At 37.4% G+C, this 22,280-nt stretch overlaps 1 protein-coding gene across 15 annotated transcripts in view; it reads left to right on the plus strand.

Moving 5' to 3' along the window:
* The window catches only part of CPNE8 (copine 8), a 197,581-nt gene that overhangs the window by 154,613 nt on the left and 20,688 nt on the right, over positions 1 to 22,280 (plus strand). For all 15 annotated transcript variants that reach the window (XR_004966369.1, XM_036301658.1, XM_036301655.1 and 12 more), the window contains 2 exons: positions 2,349 to 2,530; positions 9,286 to 9,413. Coding sequence is in view for 14 of the 15 variants with exons in the window: in XM_036301658.1 (XP_036157551.1) it covers positions 2,349 to 2,530; positions 9,286 to 9,413 (310 nt within the window). In the remaining variant the exon portion in view is untranslated. The remainder of the gene's footprint in view (positions 1 to 2,348; positions 2,531 to 9,285; positions 9,414 to 22,280) is intronic.

Below are 22,280 nucleotides of genomic sequence, written 5' to 3' on the forward strand. Positions count from 1 at the left end.
AAAGTTTAGTCAAACTGAGGAGAATATTAAGGCCATCTTGGTCAGGAGACACTTTTTTTAGACATTATGTCATGTGGAACTAGCCCTTGAATGCTTGTAACCCTTTGGAAATAGAAACGCATTTACACAGTGAATTATTTTTAGACCAGAAATTCCCTTGATATAATTATATGAATTATAAACCAAGGGAAGATCTCTCCTTGATTTTGTGTCTCTCTGGATCTCAGGTGCTTATTATTATTATTATTTTTCCTTAGCAGAGAAGAACTATGCCTCGAGGCTTTCCTTCCTCAGGCAATGTCTTAAAGTAGAAGTGAGTTTTATGTGTTATTAAGAGTTCCATTTAACTTTTCCATTTTCACTTAGGAAACTTAATGGACTTTCGGGCTTCCTGGTGCTGGTAATTAGGGCAATTCAGTGTGAATCTCAATGTGTTTAAGTGGCAGCACATATATTACTTTCTCTCACATTCATCTCTTCACAGGCAGCATCCCACATAGTATAAGATATTGAAAATTCAGGATATTGTGGATGACCCAACATTAATAACAGAAGCATTTAAACCTTACATTTCCAGGCTGCTTTATTGTTTTTAATCACTTCCACACACAATCTCATCTTGTCCTCCCAGTAAACACTGTGGTAGGATTTATTGCCGGGAGCCGGTCCATGCTTGCTGTTTCAAGGGACCTGGCATATATAGCATACTGTTCTTAATATGTTTGCTCACCTTCTTGGCACTATATGTTTTAACCAAGGTCTCCTCTCTGAGAAAGGTTGTTTTCCCAGGTAGGGATTTTCCCCTGAAGTTAGGGAGGGAATAAAACCTCTTAACTAGTGCCAGGTGGGTAATTAATCACTTTAACTACGAACAATCATGCTTAAGCTACATAATCTTTACTCCCTGGAATGGAGATAAGAAACGCCCTAACCTTTGTAATAGAGATTGATAGGATTGAATCAACTGGTATAAATACAGATGTAATAAGACAGCAAGAGTCAGAACTTAGAATACAGAACTTAGGACACAGAACTTAGAACACAGAACTTAGAACACAGAACTTAGAATACGGAACCAAGAGAGACAGAACTTAGAATACAGAACTTAGAACACAGAACTTAGAACACAGAACTTAGAATACGGAACCAAGAGAGACAGAACTTAGAATACAGAACTTAGAACACAGAACTTAGAAGACAGAACCTACACAGAACTAGAGACAGAAGAACTTCGCTGGAGAGAACATGGCAAAAGATCCTGGACTGAACCTGACTACAGAAATGGGCAAGAGAACCTGACTAGAACCTGGTGACTGAACCTGGCTGGAGAACCTGGACTGAACCTGGCTGGAGAACCTAGCAAGAGAACATGGACACAGAACCTGGCTGGAGATCTGAAGCAGAACCTCTCTGGAGATCCAGACCAGAACTTGGCTGGAGATCCTGGAGAACCTAGCAAGAGAACATGGACACAGAACCTGGCTGGAGATCCTAGCCAGAACTTCGCTGGAGATCCAGACCAGAACTTGGCTGGAGATCCTGGCTAGAGATCCTGGCTAGGCTGCTGATCAACTGAACGCTGTCTCCGCGCCATTCCTTCTTCGCCGACTCTGTCCACACCTTTGGGGACCCCTGGACCTGCTGGGGTTGGACCCTGGCAATTTATCACAAGCATTTTAAAAATATTGTCCTGCAAATGGCAATACTCAACCCTGGGCCTTCTGCCTCCTACTTTGTCTAGTTAGAAACTCTCAATCATTTTTCAGATATAGATATTGAAATTAGCTTGAATTTAAAAACCACTATGCTCTCCTTTTTTTAAAATGATAAATTGGAATACTTCTGAAATATTCAGTTTATTTTTGTGATACAACTTTGGGAAAAACCTCATAATTATTCAAGCTCATTAATTCAGTTGAGTCTTCTAATTATAGGCATAAGAATTCAAGCTAAAGGCACATATTTTTCTTAAAAAACTAAATATTATGATAAAATAAAATTAACAAAAGTACTTTTATACTACTCTGGAACTGAATTTTAATAATAGCCTTTGATATTGATAGTGAAGAATAATTTCTAAAAAATATCTGCATATACTTTGGCATAACTTTGGTAAATTGTCTACATATGTGATTGAATTTAATAAATATATCTGTTTTAGTATCCATTCTCCCCCCCCCACCACCACCAAAAAAACAACAACTATATTTGACATACCATGGGTATAGGCAGAAAAAACACAATTTTTAAATATTTTATTCTGAAATAGATATCAAGAATAATATTGTCCAAAATATTGTCTCTTTAGCCTGATCACTCATGTTTGAAATATTTTTTTTTGTCATCAGGCAACCCTGCCCAGCCCACTTCTCTCCACTACATGAATCCTTACCAACTGAATGCCTATGGGATGGCGCTGAAAGCAGTGGGAGAAATCGTTCAAGATTATGACAGTGATAAAATGTTCCCAGCTCTAGGTTTTGGTGCAAAACTGCCTCCAGATGGAAGAATATCTCATGAGTTTGCTTTGGTAAGGATATGTCACAAGGATTGGATATTTTGAAAAAAAATAAATAAATAACATGTTGAATTTTTAAATATCGGTTCACTGTTTCTTCTTTAGTCAGTCATGTAGCAGGCTTTTGTGACAGTAGACTCTGCTTAATTTGCTCAGTGACTGACTTAGGGATGTGGTATTAATGGAAACAAAGACAGTTAAATAGATTAGCAATAAATCTCTACCTAAGTGCATCTGGTTTATAAATAGGGGGTCTCTTATGGTTTTCTATCGCTGCATAACAACCCCCCCCCCCCCGAGACGTTTTAGGTGTAAACCAACACCATTCTGTTTTGTTCATGACTTGTAACGTTTGGGGTCTCCCCCAGGATGGCTTGATTGGCTAAAGACGGCTGGAATTGTTCAGACGGAACCATATTCTTGATTCTGGCTGACAGTTGGATTCCTCTGTTCTTCATGTCCTGTCTCCCGGGGCTAGCATGCTCCCTAAGATGGCTTCTTTGCTCGTGTCTGATGACTGAGCTGGGATGGCTGAGATAGCTGGGTGGCTTGGACATCTTCCCCTCTTTCTGCATACAACCTCTCCACGTGGTCATCATGGGATCCTCGGTATGGTGGTCTCCTGGTAGTCGGATTTCTTACATGACAGCCGGTTTCCCCAGAGTGAATATTCTAGAAGGCGGGGGCAGAGACTACAGGACTCTTTATACCACAGGATAGAAGTCCTGGAAAGCTCCTTGAGCCACATTTTTTTGCTCAAACAAGTCAATAAGGCCAGCCCAGTTTCAAGGTAGGAGAATTAACTTTTATCCCTCAGCGGAAGGCAGATCAAAGAATGTGTGACTGTACTTAATCTACCTAAAATGCATCTGATTTATAAATCTTCTAAATAGCTTCTTTTAAAATGGCATTTCAAATTTAAAGAACTAGTCATGGCTGGAATTAATTTTTTCCAAATATGAAGCAGCACTTATGGCTATAATTAATTAAGATTTAATTATACTGGAGTAGATATGAGTGGAATAAAAACATTTCTCTAGTTAATGTTTAATTTACATAGATCTATTTTCATTTGTGTGACTGCAGGTAAGCAATGTGTTACAGTTTACCTTCAAAATAGACTCCACATAGATAATGCTGATAGGCCCAGCCAGCCTTACTCTTACATGCACTTTCTGATAAATAATGGGGAAATCAATATATGATGGTGAGCTATTATTTTGGAAAAAATTTAGATTTTTCCTAATAGAGGTACCTCCCTAGCCTTCACTACATGTTATAACAGGTAGGTAATCTCTCCAGTCACTCGTATTTTTGTAGGTCTTTGTTGTTTTTATTCTTATTACAAAAGCAATGCATGCTCCTTATAGGAATTTCTTAAGTTCTATAAGCAAAGTAGACAAACATTAACACATATGCTATCTTTACTAAGTAATTACTGAGTATCAATCTAAGTCCTTTATACTTGTTTTCTTTTTGTTTTGTTTTTTTTTTAAATATATTTTATTGATTTTTTACAGAGAGGAAGAGAGAGGGACAGAGAGTTAGAAACATCGATGAGAGAGATCGATCAGCTGCCTCCTGCACACCCCCCACTGGGGATGTGCCCACAACCAAGGCACATGCCCTTGACCGGAATCAAACCTGGGACCCTTGAGTCCACAGGCCGACGCTCTATCCACTGAGCCAAACCAGTTCGGCTATACTTGTTTTCTTATTCAATCTTCATAAAACTTCTGTGTGGTAGAGATATCATACCTCTCACATTATTCCACTGTAGCAAGTGCCATTCACGTTGAATATGATACGAAGACTGCATCCAAAAGTTATATCACTCGGCTCAGAGGCCCAGAGGATTAACTAGGGTTTTAACAGACAGGACTTGAACCCAGATCATCCTATTTTAGAATCCATTCTCTTAACCACTATTAAGCCACATTTTATAAAATACCTGTATTACTACTGCTCAGAAATGTGTTTTATTAACACCATTATTGTAACATAAAATACTGTTTTAAGAACAGTATTTTAATATTATTACTGCTGTATTTGTTCTTGCTTTCCTATTCTATCCCCCACACAATTTCAGAAAAAAAGGTTGCTATAGGGTTTAATTCTTTCTCCCATGAAATAGGCCACACGCCACACTCCCAATGTCATATAAAAATGAGTATCTGTTGGGATTTTGTTTCTGGAGAATTAACATTTCCCAGAATCTTATAAGACCATGAAAATCACTCATGTGATCCTAAGTCTTAAATGCCTCAGGAAAAAGGTCACGAGCTATTTTAAGCCTAAGAGAAGAAATAATTACGTTAAACTAAATGAGCTTTATTACTTTTCCTTCCATGAATGTCCTCTCACCCTTGTGTATGATTTTCTTCCTTTCTCTCTCTCTCTAATCCCCTCCTCTTCTTCTTCTTCTTTTTTTTTTATCTCTACATTTATTCTTTGTATCCAAAAATATGCCAATAACTACTGCTAAGGAAGGGTTTTTTTTCTTATTTGCACCTTGAACTGTTCTTTCAATTCAATTCAAATACTTATAGGATAGAGTCATACCCCTTTAACTTTATAAAAAATAACCTCCCAAATGACTATGAAAACAATGAGATGCTGCTGCTGATGATAATACTTCAGTTTTAATATTACTTAATTGTTGTATCACTTTAATTTTTTTCAAAGCACTTTTGTTTACTTAGAAAAGCCAGACGAAGGTTAAATAAGTCTTTAATGAGGGAGCATTTGTCTTGATTTGTAGGAAAATATTCTGAATTAAGCTCATCATAAATAACCGCAATATATATTCTATAAGTGCCCAAAATATCAAGTACAAAAACTTCAGTCCCATGTCAGTATGGCACTTCATGTTCATAAACTCTCAGGTTTCCCTGGTAAGAATTGTGATGTGTAGTCACAACCGTTAATCTTTTTATCCACACCAAGTTCATGTAATCTTTCAAGTGGCAAGGGAGGCCTTTTAAAAAATTAAATACTCCCTGCTTGGTGAGCTTGGGGTTGTCTCAAAAGCTGAAATTGAGCTTTGCTGAATCAAAAAGATCTCAGGTAAACCCAGGCTTCCCATGTGAAATATGTGTAAGAATGGATGTAGTCGCATAAGAAAAGGGGGTGGGAAAAGAAAGGAAAGAAGTCCTAGCATCACCCGTGAAGCTCTCTGGGTCGTGAAAATGATGAGTCATTGCTCCCATCTCTTCATGATTCTCTGTGACTCCTTCTGGAGTTGTAACTGAACATACAATAGCGTGGGGCTTCAGAGGACGTATTTCTCATAGCCCTGTGGCCAGTGATCCTTACAAGAAGGATCCTTCTGCATCGATCAACAGAGAAATGCTACACCTGTCTGAGCACTTTCTCCTACTAACTATCTAAAAGAACTTGAATGCTTTTCACTTATTTGGGCATTTATAGGTATCTGTGCAATTTAATATCTATGTGTGTGCCTTTTCTTTAAACTAGACATAACAATTTAACAGCCAAGCGTCTTTACCACTGTTTGCATTAAATAGCAGCTCCACAGATGTTTATTGAATAAAAGGGCGAATTCTCTCAGCTTTTCCCCGCAGTCAGCAGTCTCTGGGCAGCCACAGGTAACATTTCAAAGAATAAAGCCCGGGCTCCTGAGAGCATTTGGTCAGTGTGCTGGCCCTGCTGGAGAATATTATAGGCCGTAGGTAACAATGGACCATAGGCTTCTTGCCCAGAACTGAATCTAACTCCCCAATTACAATCCCTTAGGGAGCCAAATGGAGGGAAAGCGGGTGAGGGCTCGACACCCCTCCCCACTGAAGTCTGCACAGTAGGATTATTGCTCATTTTGAATTCTGTTCTGTATATTTCTATGTGTTCCACCAATGGACATTCATTATTTTATAAATGGAAAAGTTGTTAACCCCTTGAGGGCCGGGGAGCGCGGTCATGCTCCTCCTGTCTTTCGCCAAAGGTGCCTGGAGCGCCATCGCGCTCCTCCTGCAGTGTCCAGTCTAAGTCTGCTTTTATTAGTGATGATGATATTGCTAAATATGTCAGTTCTTGCTGTGAAGATGACGATTTTGTGGAAGATATTGAATATGTAACTTCATTTACTTGTGATCCATAATTTTTTTCCTAAACTGCTGTAAAATCAGCAAAAATGCCTTGGCAATTTTAGCATAGTTCCTAGATATTGGTTGGCACTCTGAAAAGGGAATATAAAATAGAGCATCCTTTGCCATCTTCATTAATGTAAGATGAAAATGAATCCTCTTATTTTTTAAAATGTCCTGTATTTTTGTGTGCCAGATCCTGATACAAGCTTATTTTAATTTGTTTTAACAAGCAAAAACTAATTTCCAACATAATTATTTTAAGAAATGAGTTTTTAAAAAGACTTAAAAATCATTTTATAACTCATTACAATGTTGTCATTAAGAAGAAAATCTTTCCACTAAGAAAATTAAATGGTGAGAAAAATGGTGACCTTGTAATTTCAATTCCAGAGAAATAGAGGAAATATATAGTTTTATAGAAATATAAACTCTCACTCAAATGTTAAAAAGACAAAAAGCTCAGAATTATCCTCGTTTGTAAACCTCAGAATTATTCTTCAAGAGAGATATATTATACATTTTAATGCCCAAAATGAATAATGAGCTTTAATTTTAATTGCTTCATACTTTATCAAGGGAAAAGAACACTGTAAAATTTTATCTGAATGAAGGTTAAATAGGTCAGCTCAGATTAACATCAAAACCACCCTTAACTGCTTTGTGCTAAATATTGAACTTTTATATTTTAATTTAATCAACTGCTGTAACCAATTTTATAATATAAAGAGGTCTTTATGAGTTCTATGCTTTTAAAATTTACATGAGGTTTAGTTAATAAAAAGTTTGAAGAAAAAACAAACAAAAATAAAAGGAAAACGTGTATACATTCTTATCTCACAAAATGGCAACATTGAAGTGGTTGATAATAATCTGGCTTAGTTTCCTAAGATCCCCAGGCTTTCCATATGCTCAGGGTTTCATAACGTGATGGCATAGTGTGGTGAAGAGACTGGACTCTGGGGTTAGACTGCATGGGTTCAAATATTGGCTATTTCATTTGTGTTGTGTGGCTTTTGGGTACAGTATTTAAGTTCTCGGTGTCTCAGTCTATTTGTAAAGCAGACAAAAATGACACTCGTTTATCTACTTTCTTAGGGTGGTTATAAAAACTACATAATGTATGTAAACATTTTCATATAAAGCTCAGTATACAGAAGTCAACAAATTTTAGTTACACATTAGCAGTTCCTTGTGGTTGTTCAAACACAGACATGCTAAAATTATTGCTGTTTAAACATTGTTACTGTTTAGTGTTTTACAACTTTTATTTATATCTCTTCCCCCCTTCCAAAGGTGGAGCCTGATTCCCCTTCCTTTGAGCATGAACTATACTTAGTGTTTCATTTCTAGCAGACAAATTAAAGTAGAAGGAATAGTGTGCGATGTATGAGACTAGCTTATAAAGGCATTGGGACTACCTCCTTGCTCCTTCTCTTGGATTGTTCATTCTGGGGACTTTAGCTGCCATGTTGTGAGAACTCTCAAGTAGCCCTCTGGAGGGCTCTTGTTGGACTCCTGCCAGCAGCTGTGGACGTGAGCCTTCTCAGAAGCACATCCTCCATCTCTGGTCAACCTTTCAGATGCCCAGGTCTGCATCTTGACTGCAAACTCATGAGAGATTTTTAGTGAGAACCTCCTGGCCAAGGTGCTACCTGGATTCCTGCCACCCCAAAAGTGTGTGCGATAATGAATGCTTATTGTTTTGAGCCACTAGCTTTTGGGATAATTTGCTGCATAGAAATAGGTAACGAATGCACTGCCTTATGTGTGTTATCTGTGGAATCTGGATGAGGAGAATTAAACCTACTGATCACAGAGCATCCAAGGTTTGAAAGGCTAGACCAGGTCTCCAGGTTTAAAGTTGCCCTTCTGGGTGCTGTCTTTCAGAATCACTCCTTAGTGGCAGCTCCATCTCCCTTGAACAGCATGGATATATTTCTTGGATTCTTTTTCTTTTACCTTGTTTTGATATTTCTGACACCAAATTACATTCCCTCTGACCCCTTCTCCAGTTGGAGTTGTCAAGTATGGCCTGAAGGTGTGCATGTAGCAGATGATTTACACTTTTCTTTCTATAAGGGAAAACTGCATAGATAGCATTTTTTTCTGATTTTAATACATAACTGCATGAAACTTGAAAATATAGATTTGTTTAAAGGGTGAAATAAAAGCCCCCAATTATATAACCACTCAGAGTTAACTATCTAATATTTTGTTTACTTTTTTTCCAGGATTTTTACATATTCATCTCCACATGTACACAGGCCTGTGTAAAATTAAGACTGTTAATTATAGAATGTGATACTCAGCTTCTCAAGATTACTTAAAATCTTCTCCTGCCATTGCTTTTAACACGTTAAGCGCCCTATCAGTCACCGGTGACTGACACTCTACTTTCCGTCCAGAAGACAAAACAGGCTGGGCGCTTAACGTGTTAAATGTATCTACTTTTAACTATTGTGCACATTATGTTATCATATCACAATCTAAAAAATGCATTGTACTCTATTATTGACCACTTAATTTTTGCAATTATAAATATATAAATTAATATTCTTCCAAAAATTCTTTATGGGTATCAGTGCGTACTATTCTCTTTTTTCAATTGACCTTTATTGACCCTTAATTTTTTACTGTTTTTTTTACTGTGACGTTCTACAGAATGGGAACCCTCAAAACCCCTATTGTGATGGCATTGAGGGCGTCATGGAGGCTTATTATAGGAGTCTGAAATCTGTGCAGCTGTATGGGCCAACCAACTTTGCTCCTGTCATTAACCACGTAGCAAGGTAAGTTGGAAGTACACAAGGTATTTATTCTATTGTACTGAATCACAGAGAAATCATTACATTATTGTTAGAATGCCCTCGCAGATGAAAGGTTTTTTTCCTCCAAGAAATTGAGGTAAATTTTGACATTGAGTGGAAAGTCTCCAATGAGTTATCATGATAATTTCTTTGCTAAAACTTTTACATCAAAATCTCGAGTGAAGAAACATACACTGAGTTATGTTAGGACCTGCATTTGTTCAACCAAAGAAAATTTCTTGTCTTTGAAAAGGCCTTCATGGGAGCAATAACAAGATTAATCATGATCTCATCTGTGTAAATTATTCAGATCTACTATCGCATTCTATAGTAGATAGAAGTAATAAGAAACTGAATTCCATGAAGACGACTTCCTTTCAGTGATATATAGGGCACATTATTTTCACTCTTCTGAAATTAATATACTTGTTAATATTCTAAATTCCCAGAGCTCTACCTGTATATAATACATAATATTGAGATCAGGATATAATTGGTATGATTCCAAATACATGTTCTGAAAAAAAAATTTTTAATGTAAAAATCCATATACATTTCTTTATCGTTTTTTCATTAGTGCATAAAATAAATTAGATATCACTTTTGAAATACTTACAAGTTTGGCTTGGCCCAGTGCAAATCTTATGAAACCTTGCCAATTTTCAGATTGTCAAACAAGTATGGCTTTTGTATTCTTTCTAATATGTAGTCAGCATTTGAATAAATGACTGCTTTCGGATCTGTTTATCAGTGCACAAGAGCAACGTGAATCTTCAGTTCCTGTTTGAAGGTTCTGGGACTTTGCCACGTTCCTTTTGCACATCATGAGCAACTTAAGTGTGTTCTACTTTTCATTATCAGGGACATAGAGAAGATGCTAAAATAACCCCGTACCCAGGGCTGACCCCAGGGGCCTCTACTATGGAACTCCATTTCAGTTTGGCAATGATACATCGATGACGATTCTCTAAGTGTGACCCTTTAACTCAGGTTTTCTGAACATTTTTATCCACCACCTGTACTAAGTTGTAAATTTTACATCACAACATACAACATAAAAAAGATTATGGAATAATACTTACCTTATATTTTCTTTTTATTTCCATGGTGTCTTTTTTGTTCTTATTACTTTTTTATGATGCAGGTCTTGACCCACAAAACTGATTTCAAAATCCACTAATGGGTCATTACCTGTAATTTGAAAAACACAGCTTAGCTTATTGTATTAGCTTGTATAAGCAGTGTTATCTGTACCCTATTTTCCTACTGTTTTTTTATGGCTGTCAAGTAAAGCAGAATCAAAATATTAATGAAAGATCAATTATAGTTGACGCTCTCTTCCTGTCACAGACGACCATCCAGATCACTGTTTTATATACAAAGATAAGAGAAAAATGATTGGACTTAATTTTGTCTGAGCTCATGCTAGTTATAGATGTTCCCATCGGTGCTTACCAATTAATTTTACTTTTTTTTTTGTCCTGGTATATCTCTACTACAAAATTTAAGCTTTCAGATGTAAAGTTTCTAGGTGCATTTCGATGTGCCATTTATTTTTTTTTTGCCATGTATTTTATTTTATTTATTTATTTTTTATTTTATTTTTAATCTTTAGTTTCTTTATTGGTTAAGGTATTACAAATGTGTCCTCATCCCCCCATTAACCTCCCCCCCCCCCTCATGCTCTCATCCCCCTGTTGTCCATGTCCATTGGTTTGGCTTATATGCATGCATACACGTCCTTTGGTTGATCTCTTTCCCTTACCCCCACCCTCCCCTACTTTCCCTCCGGAGATTGACAGTCTGATCACTATTTCTCCGCCTCTGGATCTGTCCCTTTTCATCAGTCTATGTTGTTCTCTATATTCCACAAATGAGTGAGATCCTGTGGTATTTATCTTTCTCTGACTGGCTTATTTCACTTAGCATAATGCTCTCCAGTTCCATCCATGCTGTTGCAAATGGCAAGAATTCCTTCTTTTTTATCTCAGCGTAGTATTCCATTGTGTAGATGTACCACAGTTTTTTAATCCACACATCTGACGGGCTTCACCCTGCTCTATTACTGTTTTTTATGTTTGGTCCAGCACTTTTAACATTCTCAAACATAGGTGTAATTGCCAGCTAGCGGTTTCAGCCTCTTTAAAAATAATCCGTTATTTCCCTGGCTCATGGGGATCAGTTGGTTGGGCTTCATCCCATTCCCAGAAAGGTTGCTGGTTCAATTCCTGGTCAGGGCAGGTGCTCAGGTTGCAGGTTCTATCCCTGGTTGGGGGCATACAGGAAGCAGCAGACTGATATTTGTTTGTTGTTCTTTTTCTCTCTCTCTAAAAATCAAAACAAGTACTTTTTAAAGAAAGAAAAAAGTCTGTGATCTAATAGTTCAGTATTATTATTTTTTAATGAGAAAAAAAAGAAACACAAAGATAAGGCTTTTGGGGAATGATCTCTTCCAATACAATTAGAAGTCTCATGTATTGCTAGCTTGTTATGACTCTGAGTCAGTTTCTTATCTTTTTTCTTGCTCTCTCTATTCCTGAGAACTAGTTGTGAGCTAAAAGAATATTCCACAAATCTGAGCCAACCATTTATGAGTCTACAAAAACAATCCCAGGAACTTACTTGACAAAGACTCCAAAGAAATGTGTTTGAATTCCAAAATCCTGACAAAGTGAACCTCTCCCTCAGATTTGTCATATAATATTAAAATATAAATTAAAGATATCCTATACTTGAAAAAAGATAGCAGCTTTTCAATAATAAGAGTTTTTTCTAGCCGGTTTGACTCAGTGGATAGAGCGTGGCTCTGTGGACTGACGGGTCCCAGGTGCCATTTTGGTCAAGGGCACATGACGGGGTTGCGGGCTCAATCAGCCTCTGTTTTCTACTTTACACATTTCTATAGCACTTAAATTATTTTTTCATAAACATAGAATACTTTTAGTACAAAGTATGATTTTGTTTAAAATTAAATTATCTTGTGAAATGCCACAATATGAGAACGTGTAGAACAAACACCATAAAAAACAATGCATACTTTAAAATAACTAACTTATGATGCTTATGGTAATAAATATAAAATTGGATTGAATAGTTCTTATGTTGAATTTAATTTAGCTTTAAAGCAGTATATCTAAGCAGAAGTGAGAACATGGTAATCTTGTATATCTTTCTATAGCATTAATTTTTCTCAAAGTTAAGAAATGTAATACAAGTCATATTTATTATAAAGTAAAATGCAAAATTTCTATGAATTTTAAAATAAAATAACAAACTTTAGAGAAATTTCTAGTTTACTGTCTGCTTCAGGATCTAACCCTAACTCTCTTGGTAGTATCAAAATATTCTCCTGTTCTTTTTAGTATACTTTCTAATGATTAAAAAAACCCAAAATATAAGTGGATTAAACTCACCAATCTAAAGACAGAGTTAGTGAGTGGTTAAAAAAAAAGCAAGACCCAACTATATCCTCCTATATAATAAAAAGCTAATATGCAAATCAACCGAAAGTTGGAAGAACCGGTTGCTATGATGCACACTGACCACCAGGGGGCAGGCGTTCAACGCAGGAGCTGCCCCTTGGTGGTCAGTACACTCCCACGAGGGAGTGCCACTCAGCCAGAAGCCGGACTCATGGCTGGCGAGCCCAGCGGCAGTAGTGGGAGTCTCTCCTGCCTCAGCAGCAGTGCTAAGGATGTCAGACTGATGGCTTAGGCCAATCTCCCTAATCAGTGGTTTGCACTGCGGCTTGCGAGCCACATGCAGCTCTTTGGCCCCGTGAGTGTGGCTCTTCCACAAAATACCAACTTCTGCGCATGGGTCACGAAGTTTCAATAGCACTGTACACACGCGCCCGCACGTGGTATTTTGTGGAAGAGCCACACTCAAGGGCCGAAGAGCCGCATGTGGCTCGCGAGCCACAGTTTGCTGACCACTGCCCTAAGTCATCAGTTGGATGTGCCCTGAGGGCTCCTGGACTGCAAGAGGGCACAGGCCGGGCTGAGGGACCCTCCCAAGTGCACGAATTTCATGCATCGGGTCTTTAGTTTTGTCTATAATAAACTAAACTTATATTTAAGGACCTACATAAGCTGAAAATGAAAGGATGAAGAAAGATATTCGTTGCAAATGGTAACTGAAAGAGAGCAGGCAGGAGTGTCTATATTTATATCAGACAAAATAGACTTTAAGTTAATTACTTACACAGGAGACAAAGAAGGTCATTACAAAATAAAAGCGTCAATTTATGTGGTATATATATATATATATATATATATATATATATATATATATATACACACCCTTTTGTATATATACAAAATCAGCCTTAAAAAAAGGAGTACCTGCCATTTGCAACAATATGGATCAATCTGAAGGACGGAAAGTATAAATCTAGGTAAAATGAGCCAGATACAAAAAGAAAAAAAATAAACTTGCATGATCTCAATTATATGTGAGATTTTTAAAAGTTGAATACATAGAAACAGAGAGTAGAATGGTGGTTACCAAGAGTAGGGAGGTAGGGAAAATGGGGAGATATTGGTCAAAGGGTACAACTTTGGTTTATGTAGTACAAATATGTCTAGAAATCTAACATATTACATGATTACTATAGTTAATACTATATTGAGTACTAGAAATTTGCTAAGAGAGTAAATCTCAGGTACACTGATCACAAAAATATATGGGAACTATGTGAGGAGATAACATGTTAATAAGCTTACTGTCATATTCATATCACTATACATATGAAAAATGCTGTACACCTTAGATAAGTACAATTTTCATTAAAAAGAATAAAAAATTTCAAAAGGGTTAATTCACAGAGAGATATAATAATTACTAATATGTATGCCTGGGGTATCACAGCAGTTAAATATATAAGCAGAAATTGACATATCTAAAATGATAAATAGACAGCAATACAATAATATTAGACTTCACTGCCCCACTTTCAATGATGGATAGATCATCCAGACAGAAAATGATACGGAAACAGCTAACTTGAGCAAACACTCTAGACCAGTGGTTCTCAACCTTCCTAATGCCGCGACCCTTTAATACAGTTCCTCATGTTGTGGTGACCCCCAATTTCATTGTTACAAATTGAACATAATGAAAGCATAGTGATTAATCACAAAAACAATATGTAATTATATATGTGTTTTCCGATGGTCTTAGGCGATCCCTGTGAAAGGGTCGTTCAACCCCTAAAGGGGTCGCGACCCACAGGTTGAGAACCGCTGCTCTAGACCAAAATGGACTTAATAGAGATATCAGAATATTCTACACAACAGAAGCAGGATACACATTCTTTTCAAGCACACGGAATATTTTCTAGGATAGATCATATGCTGTCAAAAAAAATTTTTTAACACATTTAAGAAGATTGAAATCATTCTAATCAATTGTTTTTTAGCACAATGGAAAAAAAAAACTATAAATCAATAACAAAATTACAAATCAATAACAAACCACAAGTCAATCAACCACAAATCAGGAATACTCACAAATAATTGGAATTAGCATACCCTTGAATGAGCATTGGGTTAAAGAAGAAGTCAAAAGAAAAAGGAAATTAGAAAATATTTTTTGAAACAAATGAAAATGAAAATACAACTTACCAAGACTAACGGGATTCAGCAAACACAGTATTAAGAGGGAAGTTTAAAGTGACAAGCACCACATTTTAAAAAAGAAAAAAAATCTTGCCGAAACCGGTTTGGCTCAGTGGATAGAGCGTCGGCCTGCGGACTGAAGGGTCCCGGGTTTGATTCTGGTCAAGGGCATGTACCTGGGTTGCGGGCACATCCCCAGTGGGAAATGTGCGGGAGGCAGCTGATCGATGTTTCTCTCTCATCGATGTTTCTGGCTCTCTGTCTCTCTCCCTTCCTCTCTGTAAAAAATCAGTAAAATATATTTAAAAAAAAAAAAAATCTTAACCTAAAATTTACCCCAAGGAACTAGAAAAAGAAGAACAAACTAAGCACAAGTTAGCAGAAAGAAAGAAATAATAATGATTAGGATAGAAATAAAAGAAATAGAGAATAGAAAAACAATAGAAAATGACAAAACTAAGCTGTTTTTTTGTTTTTGGTTTTGGAAAGATAAATAAAATTGACAAACCCTTAGCTAGACTGAGAAAAAAAAAGACTCAGGTAAAATCAGAAATGGAAGAGGAGACATTAAACTGAGGTCATAGAAATAAACTATCACAAGGTACTATTATGAACAATTAAATTCCAACAAATTGAACAATGTAAAAGAAATGGATAAATTCCTAGAAACATACAACCTACCAAGAATAAATCAAGAAATAAAAAGCCTGTATAGACAAATAACAAGGAGATTGAATCAGCAATCAGAAACCTGCTAATAAAGTAAAGCTCAGAACCGTGTGGCTACATTTTTGAATTTTACTATTTAAAGAAGCATTAATACCAATACTGCTTAAACTCTTTCAAAAGAATAGAAAAGGAACCCTTCCCAACTCATTTTATGAGGCCAACATCACCCTGATACCAAAGACAGACAAAGAAAATATCCCTGATACCACAAATTGGTGGTCACCAGAGGGGAAGGGAAGTGAGGGGAGAGCAAATTTGTAAAGGGGGTCAAATATATGGTGATAGAAGGAAACTAATCTTTGAGTGGTATACGGATATTGAATTACTGTGTTGTATACCTGAAATTGATATAATGTTGAATAATATTATCTCAATAAATTTAATTTAAAAACTTATTCCTGCTGAAGTATACTACAGAGCAATATCCCTGATAAACATGGATTGAAAAATCCTCAACATGTTATTAGCAAACTAAATGCAATAGCATATTAAAAGAATCATACACATAACCAAGGAGGATTCATACCTTGGATGCCATAGTTCTACATATTCAGATCAATAAATATGATACGCCACATTATCAGAATGAAGGAATAAATCACTTGATCATCTTAAGAGAAAGCATTTGACAAAATCCAACAACCTTTCATAGTAAAAAATTAGGTACAGAAGAAACTGACCTCAACACAGTAAAGGCCGACAATGAAAGGCCCACAGCTAACATCATACTCAATGTTAAAAAAATGAAAGCTTTTCCTCTAAAACAGTGATGGCGAAACTTTTGAGCTCAGCGTGTCAGCGTTTTGAAAAATCCTAACTTAACTCTGGTGCTGTGTCACATATAGAAATTTTTGATATTTGCAACCATAGTAAAACAAAGATTTATATTTTTGATATTTATTTTATATATTTAAATGCCATTTAACAAAGAAAAATCAACCAAAAAAAATGAGTTCGCGTGTCACCTCTGACACGCGTGTCATAGGTTCGCCATCACTGCTCTAAAATCTCGAACAAGGCAAGGATGCCCACTCTCTTCACTTTTATTCAGCATAGTATTGGAAGTCCTAGCCAGAGCAATTAGGTAAGAAAAAGAAAAATCCTCTAGATCATAGAGATAGAAGTAAAATGATCTCTGTTCCCAGATAACATAGTCCTATATGCAGAAAGCCCTAAATATCCTTCCCCCAAAGAACAAAAAAAAACCCACCTAAAGAACTAATAAATGAATTCAGTCAAGTTTCAGGATACGTAAGCAATCTACAAAAATAATTTTTGTTTCTTTACCCTAACAATAAACTATCAGAAAAATGAATGCAACCGACATGACACCAAAAAAATAAAGTACTTAGAAATAAACTAAAGCAAGAAGGCAACATACTGTGACACTGAAACCCATAAAATATGGATGAACAGAGACACAAATAAATGGAAAAGCATCCAGTCTTCATGGGTCACGAGAATTAATATTGTTAAAATGCCCATACTACCCAAAGTTTTAATGCAATACCTATCAAAATCCCAATGGCATTTTTTTTTTTGCAGAAATAGAAGCAAAACAATCCTATAATTTATATGGAACCACAAAAGATCCCAAATAGCCAAAGCAATCTTGAGCAAGAACAAAGCTGGAGGTATGACACCACCTGATTTTAAAATAAACTACAAAACTAAAGGAATCAAAATAGCAAGATACTGGCACAAAAGTAGGCATATGGAGGAGCAGAACAAAAAAGAACCCAGAAAAAAACCTGCACATAGATGGCCAATTGGTCTTTGACAAGGGTGCCAAGAACATACAATGGGGAAAGGAAAATTTCTTCAATAAATGGTGTTGGGAAAACTAGATATCCACATGAAAAAGAATGAAATTGGATCCTTATCTTAGCTCACAGAAATGAGCTTAAAATAGGTTAAAGACTTAAATGTAAGACCTGAAACTGTAAAACTTACAAGAAAACATAGGGAAAAGCTTCTTGATTGGTCTTGGCAATTGGTATTTCTTAGGTATGACACCAATATCACAAGCAACAAAAGCAAAAATAAATAGACAAATGGGACTACATCAAACTAAAAAGCTTCTCAATAGCAAAAGAAAAAAAAAGATGAAATGGCAACCTCTGGTGTGTGATAAAATGTTTGTGAACTATATAGCTGATAAGGGGTTAAATTCTAAAACATAATCCTACAACTTAATAGCTAAAGAAAAATAACCCAATTTTTAAAAAATGGGCAAAGGACCTGCACAGACATTTCTCCAAGAAGACATAGAAATGGCCAACAGGTATATGCAAAGATACTCAACATTACTAATCATCAGGAAAATGCAAATCAAAAACCACAATGATCTGCTATCACTTCACACTTGTTAGGATGGCTGTTATCCAAAGGTCAAAAGATAAGTGTTAGTGAGGATATGGAGGATGTGGGGAATGTAACCTGGTGCAGCTGCTATGAAGAACAATATCAAGATTGAAAAAAAAAATAAATAGTGCTATTGGCAACCTGCCTTCTGAGTATATATCCAAAGCAATCGACATCAGGATCTCAAAGAGATACATGCATCATTATTCACAACACCCAAGATATGGAAACATAACATCAAAAAATAAATGAATAAGTAAAATGTGGTATCCTATATAATAAAATTCTAATATGCTAAGTATCCAGTCGTCCAGTCGGCTGTTCAACCAACCAAAGCATAATATGCTAATATTATGCTAAAGCCGCTTAACAGCTTGCTATGATGTGCACTGACCACCAGGGGGCAGATGCTCTGACAGGTAGGTTAGCTTGCTGCTGGGGTCCGGCCAGTCGGGACTGAGAGAGATGGGCCAGACACAACCTGGAGCCCTCCCGCAGTCCCTCCTTGGCTGGCCAACCTCCTGTGTCCTTTCCCAGCCCCAATCGTGCACTGGTGGGGTCCCTCAGCCTGGTCTGCAACTTCTTGTGATCCAGAACTCCTAGGGAGAGCCGGTTTCAGCCCAACAGCAGAACAACCAGTTGCTATGACGCACACTGACCACCAGGGGGCAGACACTCAACTCAGGAGCTGCCCCTGGTGGTCAGTGCACTCCCACAGTGGGGAATGCCACTCAGCCAGAAGCCAGGCTCATGGACATCCCCAGAAGGCTCCTGGACTGTGAGAGGGCGCAGGCCAGGTTGAGGGACACCCTTCCCCCCAGTGCACGAATTTTGTGCATCAGGCCTCTAGTCCTATATAATAAAAGGCTAATATGCAAATTTTCCCCTCGACCCAGAGTTCAACTGGAGGTTTGACAAGGGACGGGGCTGGCTGGCCAACCGCCTGCAGCCCCTCCTCCCAGCCAGCCCGGCCCGATTGTCCCTGACAATCCCCACCCATGCATAAATTCGTGCACCGGGCCTCTAGTGTACATATAAGATATTCTACCTTTGAAATGAAAGAAATCCTACTGTTTGTGACAACATGGATGGGCCTGGAAGACATTATGGTATGTGAAATAAGACAGTCATAATATAAATACTGCATGATTCCTCTTAGATGAGTCCTCTAAAATAGTCAAATGAATAGAAATAGACATAGAATGGTGGTAACCAGGGGTTGGGAAAAAGCTTATGTGGAATAGATGTTCAATGGGAATAAAGGAGCATATATACAGGATGAGTAAATGCTGGAGCTCTACTGTATAGCACAGTACCTATCTATAATAATAAAAGCATAATATGCTAATTAAACCAGACATCCTTTCGGACGACCTTCTGGACGAAGCCGGGGCTGCGAGGGAAACCCGGGTCCTGGGTGCCTGCTGGCAGCCAGAGGGAAGCCCGGGTCCTGGGTGCCTGCTGGCAGCTGGAGGAAGCCAGGGTCCCGGGTGCCAGAGGGAAGTCAGTGCCTGCAGCTGGGGGAAGGAAGCCCTACTCTTGCACAAATTTCATGCATCAGGCTTCTACTAGTTAATAATAAGATACTATGCACTTAAAATTTTAAGAGGCTAGATTTTATTTTAAATGGTTTTAACACACACACAAAGGGATACAAACTTTCAGAGGTGAGGGATATATTTATTTACCTTGATTGTTTTGATGGTCACAAGTGTACATATATGTTCAAATTCATCAAATTATATACAGTACTTATTGCAATTTTCTGCATACCAATTATACCTCAAGTTGGGGAACTGTGGGGAGGAGGCATACTAACAACTTAGACTTTCTCCATGGTTAACCAGAAGCATTGAAAGAGAATTAAAAGTAAACACACACACAGAAAACAGACCATTAAACCACTTGAAGTGGTTTTTACAGGATTGCATAATACTCAACTTTTCATATTGTTTTTGAACCTGGTAGAAATTTGTTATTTTTAAGAACATCACAGGGAAAGAAAAGTATAATAGCCTTACTGTTGTACTCATAGAAACTTTTCTCACTACTATTTATAGCCTTCCATCAATCACATGAAGTATAAAATCCTATGTTTCTGAAGCATAGTCAGTAAGAAATACTTTTGGAAGAATAATGGGTATGCCCTGGCCGGTTTGGCTCAGTGGATGGAGTGTTGGCCTGCGGATGAAGGGTCCTGGGTTTGATTTCCGGTCGGGGAACATGCCTGGGTTGCGGGCTCCTTCCCCTGTAGGGGGCATGCAGAAGGCAACCAGTCAATGATTCTCTCTCATCATTGATGTTTCTATCTCTCTCTCCCTCTCCCTTCCTCTCTGAAATTAATAAAAATGTATTAAAAAATAAACTCCTGAGAGAGATTATCAACTTTTTTTATTAAGGAAAAAGTTAAGGTAAAATAGAAGAGGCTCATATCTGCTTTGGAATGTTTTCCATTCATTGTGTTGCCATCAAATTAATACAAATATACAAATTTTTATTGTCCAAGATCAATGTTCAATATCATGGGAGTATTTTTGACCAGTTCAGCACTATCTTTACAGGGGGTGAACAGGCCACTCACTTACTGTCATCTCTTCATTAATCTGTAAAATTGTTTAATCAGTAGCATGAGCAACTATTAGTTTCTCTAGTCTATGGCAAAGTGGTAACTATTTTTTTTTGTTTATATGGTAGTTAATTCTGCTCTCCAAGAAAGAAATTTTATCCGGAAATGTTATGCTACTGATCTGTCCCCGACCTGTTCAAACTTGCTTCCTTAGTATCCTTTAGGCTGTGAAGGTATTTCATTGGTAATCCATGGAAGTTTTTTTGAACCTAGTCTTTCTATGACTCACTCAATGATTATTCCAAGAATCAACCAAAGTCTTCTTGTTTATTGTCTCCTAAACTTAGGCTTTTATATATATGGATTGCATTCACCATGCCAAGTCACATCTCCTTCCATCACCATTTATCCCCCCCCTTACCCTCTTCTACTTCCTCCCACCCCACTTTCCCTCTGGTAATCACCATACTGTTGTCTGTCTATGAGTTTTTATTTTTGCTTATTCCCTTCACTGACAGCTGTCAATCTGTTCCCTGTAGCTATGAGTCTCTTTCTATTTTGTTAGTTCGTTTTGTCCATTAGATTCCACATATGAGTGAAATCATATCGTATTAGTCTTTCTCTGACTGGTTTATATCACTTAGCAAAATATTCTCCAGGTCCATATATGCTGTCCCAAAATGTAAGATTTCCTTCTTTTTGTCTTTTTGTCCCAGCTTTTATTAATTTAACATGTGTTAAGAACTTGAACTCTAGATGTTTCAAAAGCTTTTCTTCTGTTGCATTTTTTTTTTTTATTCAGGTGAATTCACATAGTATAAAAGTAGCCATTTTAAAGTGTACAGTATAATGGCATTGAACACATTCTTGGTGTTGTGCAACCATCAACTCTGTCTACTTCCAAAACAAAAGGCATTTATGATTATTTCTAACTTATAGAACTGTACTATATATTGAGTACCATACATGTGGTTTCAATATCCTATATAATAAAAGACTAATAGGCAAATTCAACAGGGGAACAACTGGTCGCTATGATGCGCACTGACCAACAGGGGCCAGACACTCAATGCAGGAGCTGCCCGCTGGTGATCAGTGCAGTCCCACAGGGGGAACGCCACTCAGCCAGAAGTCAGGCTCATGGCTGGCGAGCACAGCAGTGGTGGCAGGAGCCTCCCCTGCCTCAGTGGCAGTGCTAAGGATGTCCAACTGATGGCTTAGCCCCGCTCCCCATGGGTGGGCCTAAGCCATCAGTCAGACATCCCCCAAGGGGTCTCGGACTGCGAGAGGGTGTGGGCCAGGCTGAGGGGACCCTCCCTCCCCACGAGTGCACGAATTTCATGCACTGGGCCTCTAGTTAACAATATAAAGGTATATCTTAATTTTAAGACTAGTAAGATAAAGTTTAGATAAAGTAATTTACTGAAGATCATATATGTAATATGTTGCTTACCCACAATGTCTATTTCCAAAAGTTATATCCATTCCACTGTGCTAAACATACCTCATTCATCTTACCTTTTGTTAGTGAATAAATTTCTAAGGCAGCCAGGAATTTCCAAGTGCCAGCAT

The sequence above is a fragment of the Myotis myotis genome, unplaced genomic scaffold, assembly GCF_014108235.1.
Source record: "Myotis myotis isolate mMyoMyo1 unplaced genomic scaffold, mMyoMyo1.p scaffold_m19_p_3, whole genome shotgun sequence".
NCBI classification, from domain to species: Eukaryota; Metazoa; Chordata; class Mammalia; order Chiroptera; family Vespertilionidae; genus Myotis; species Myotis myotis.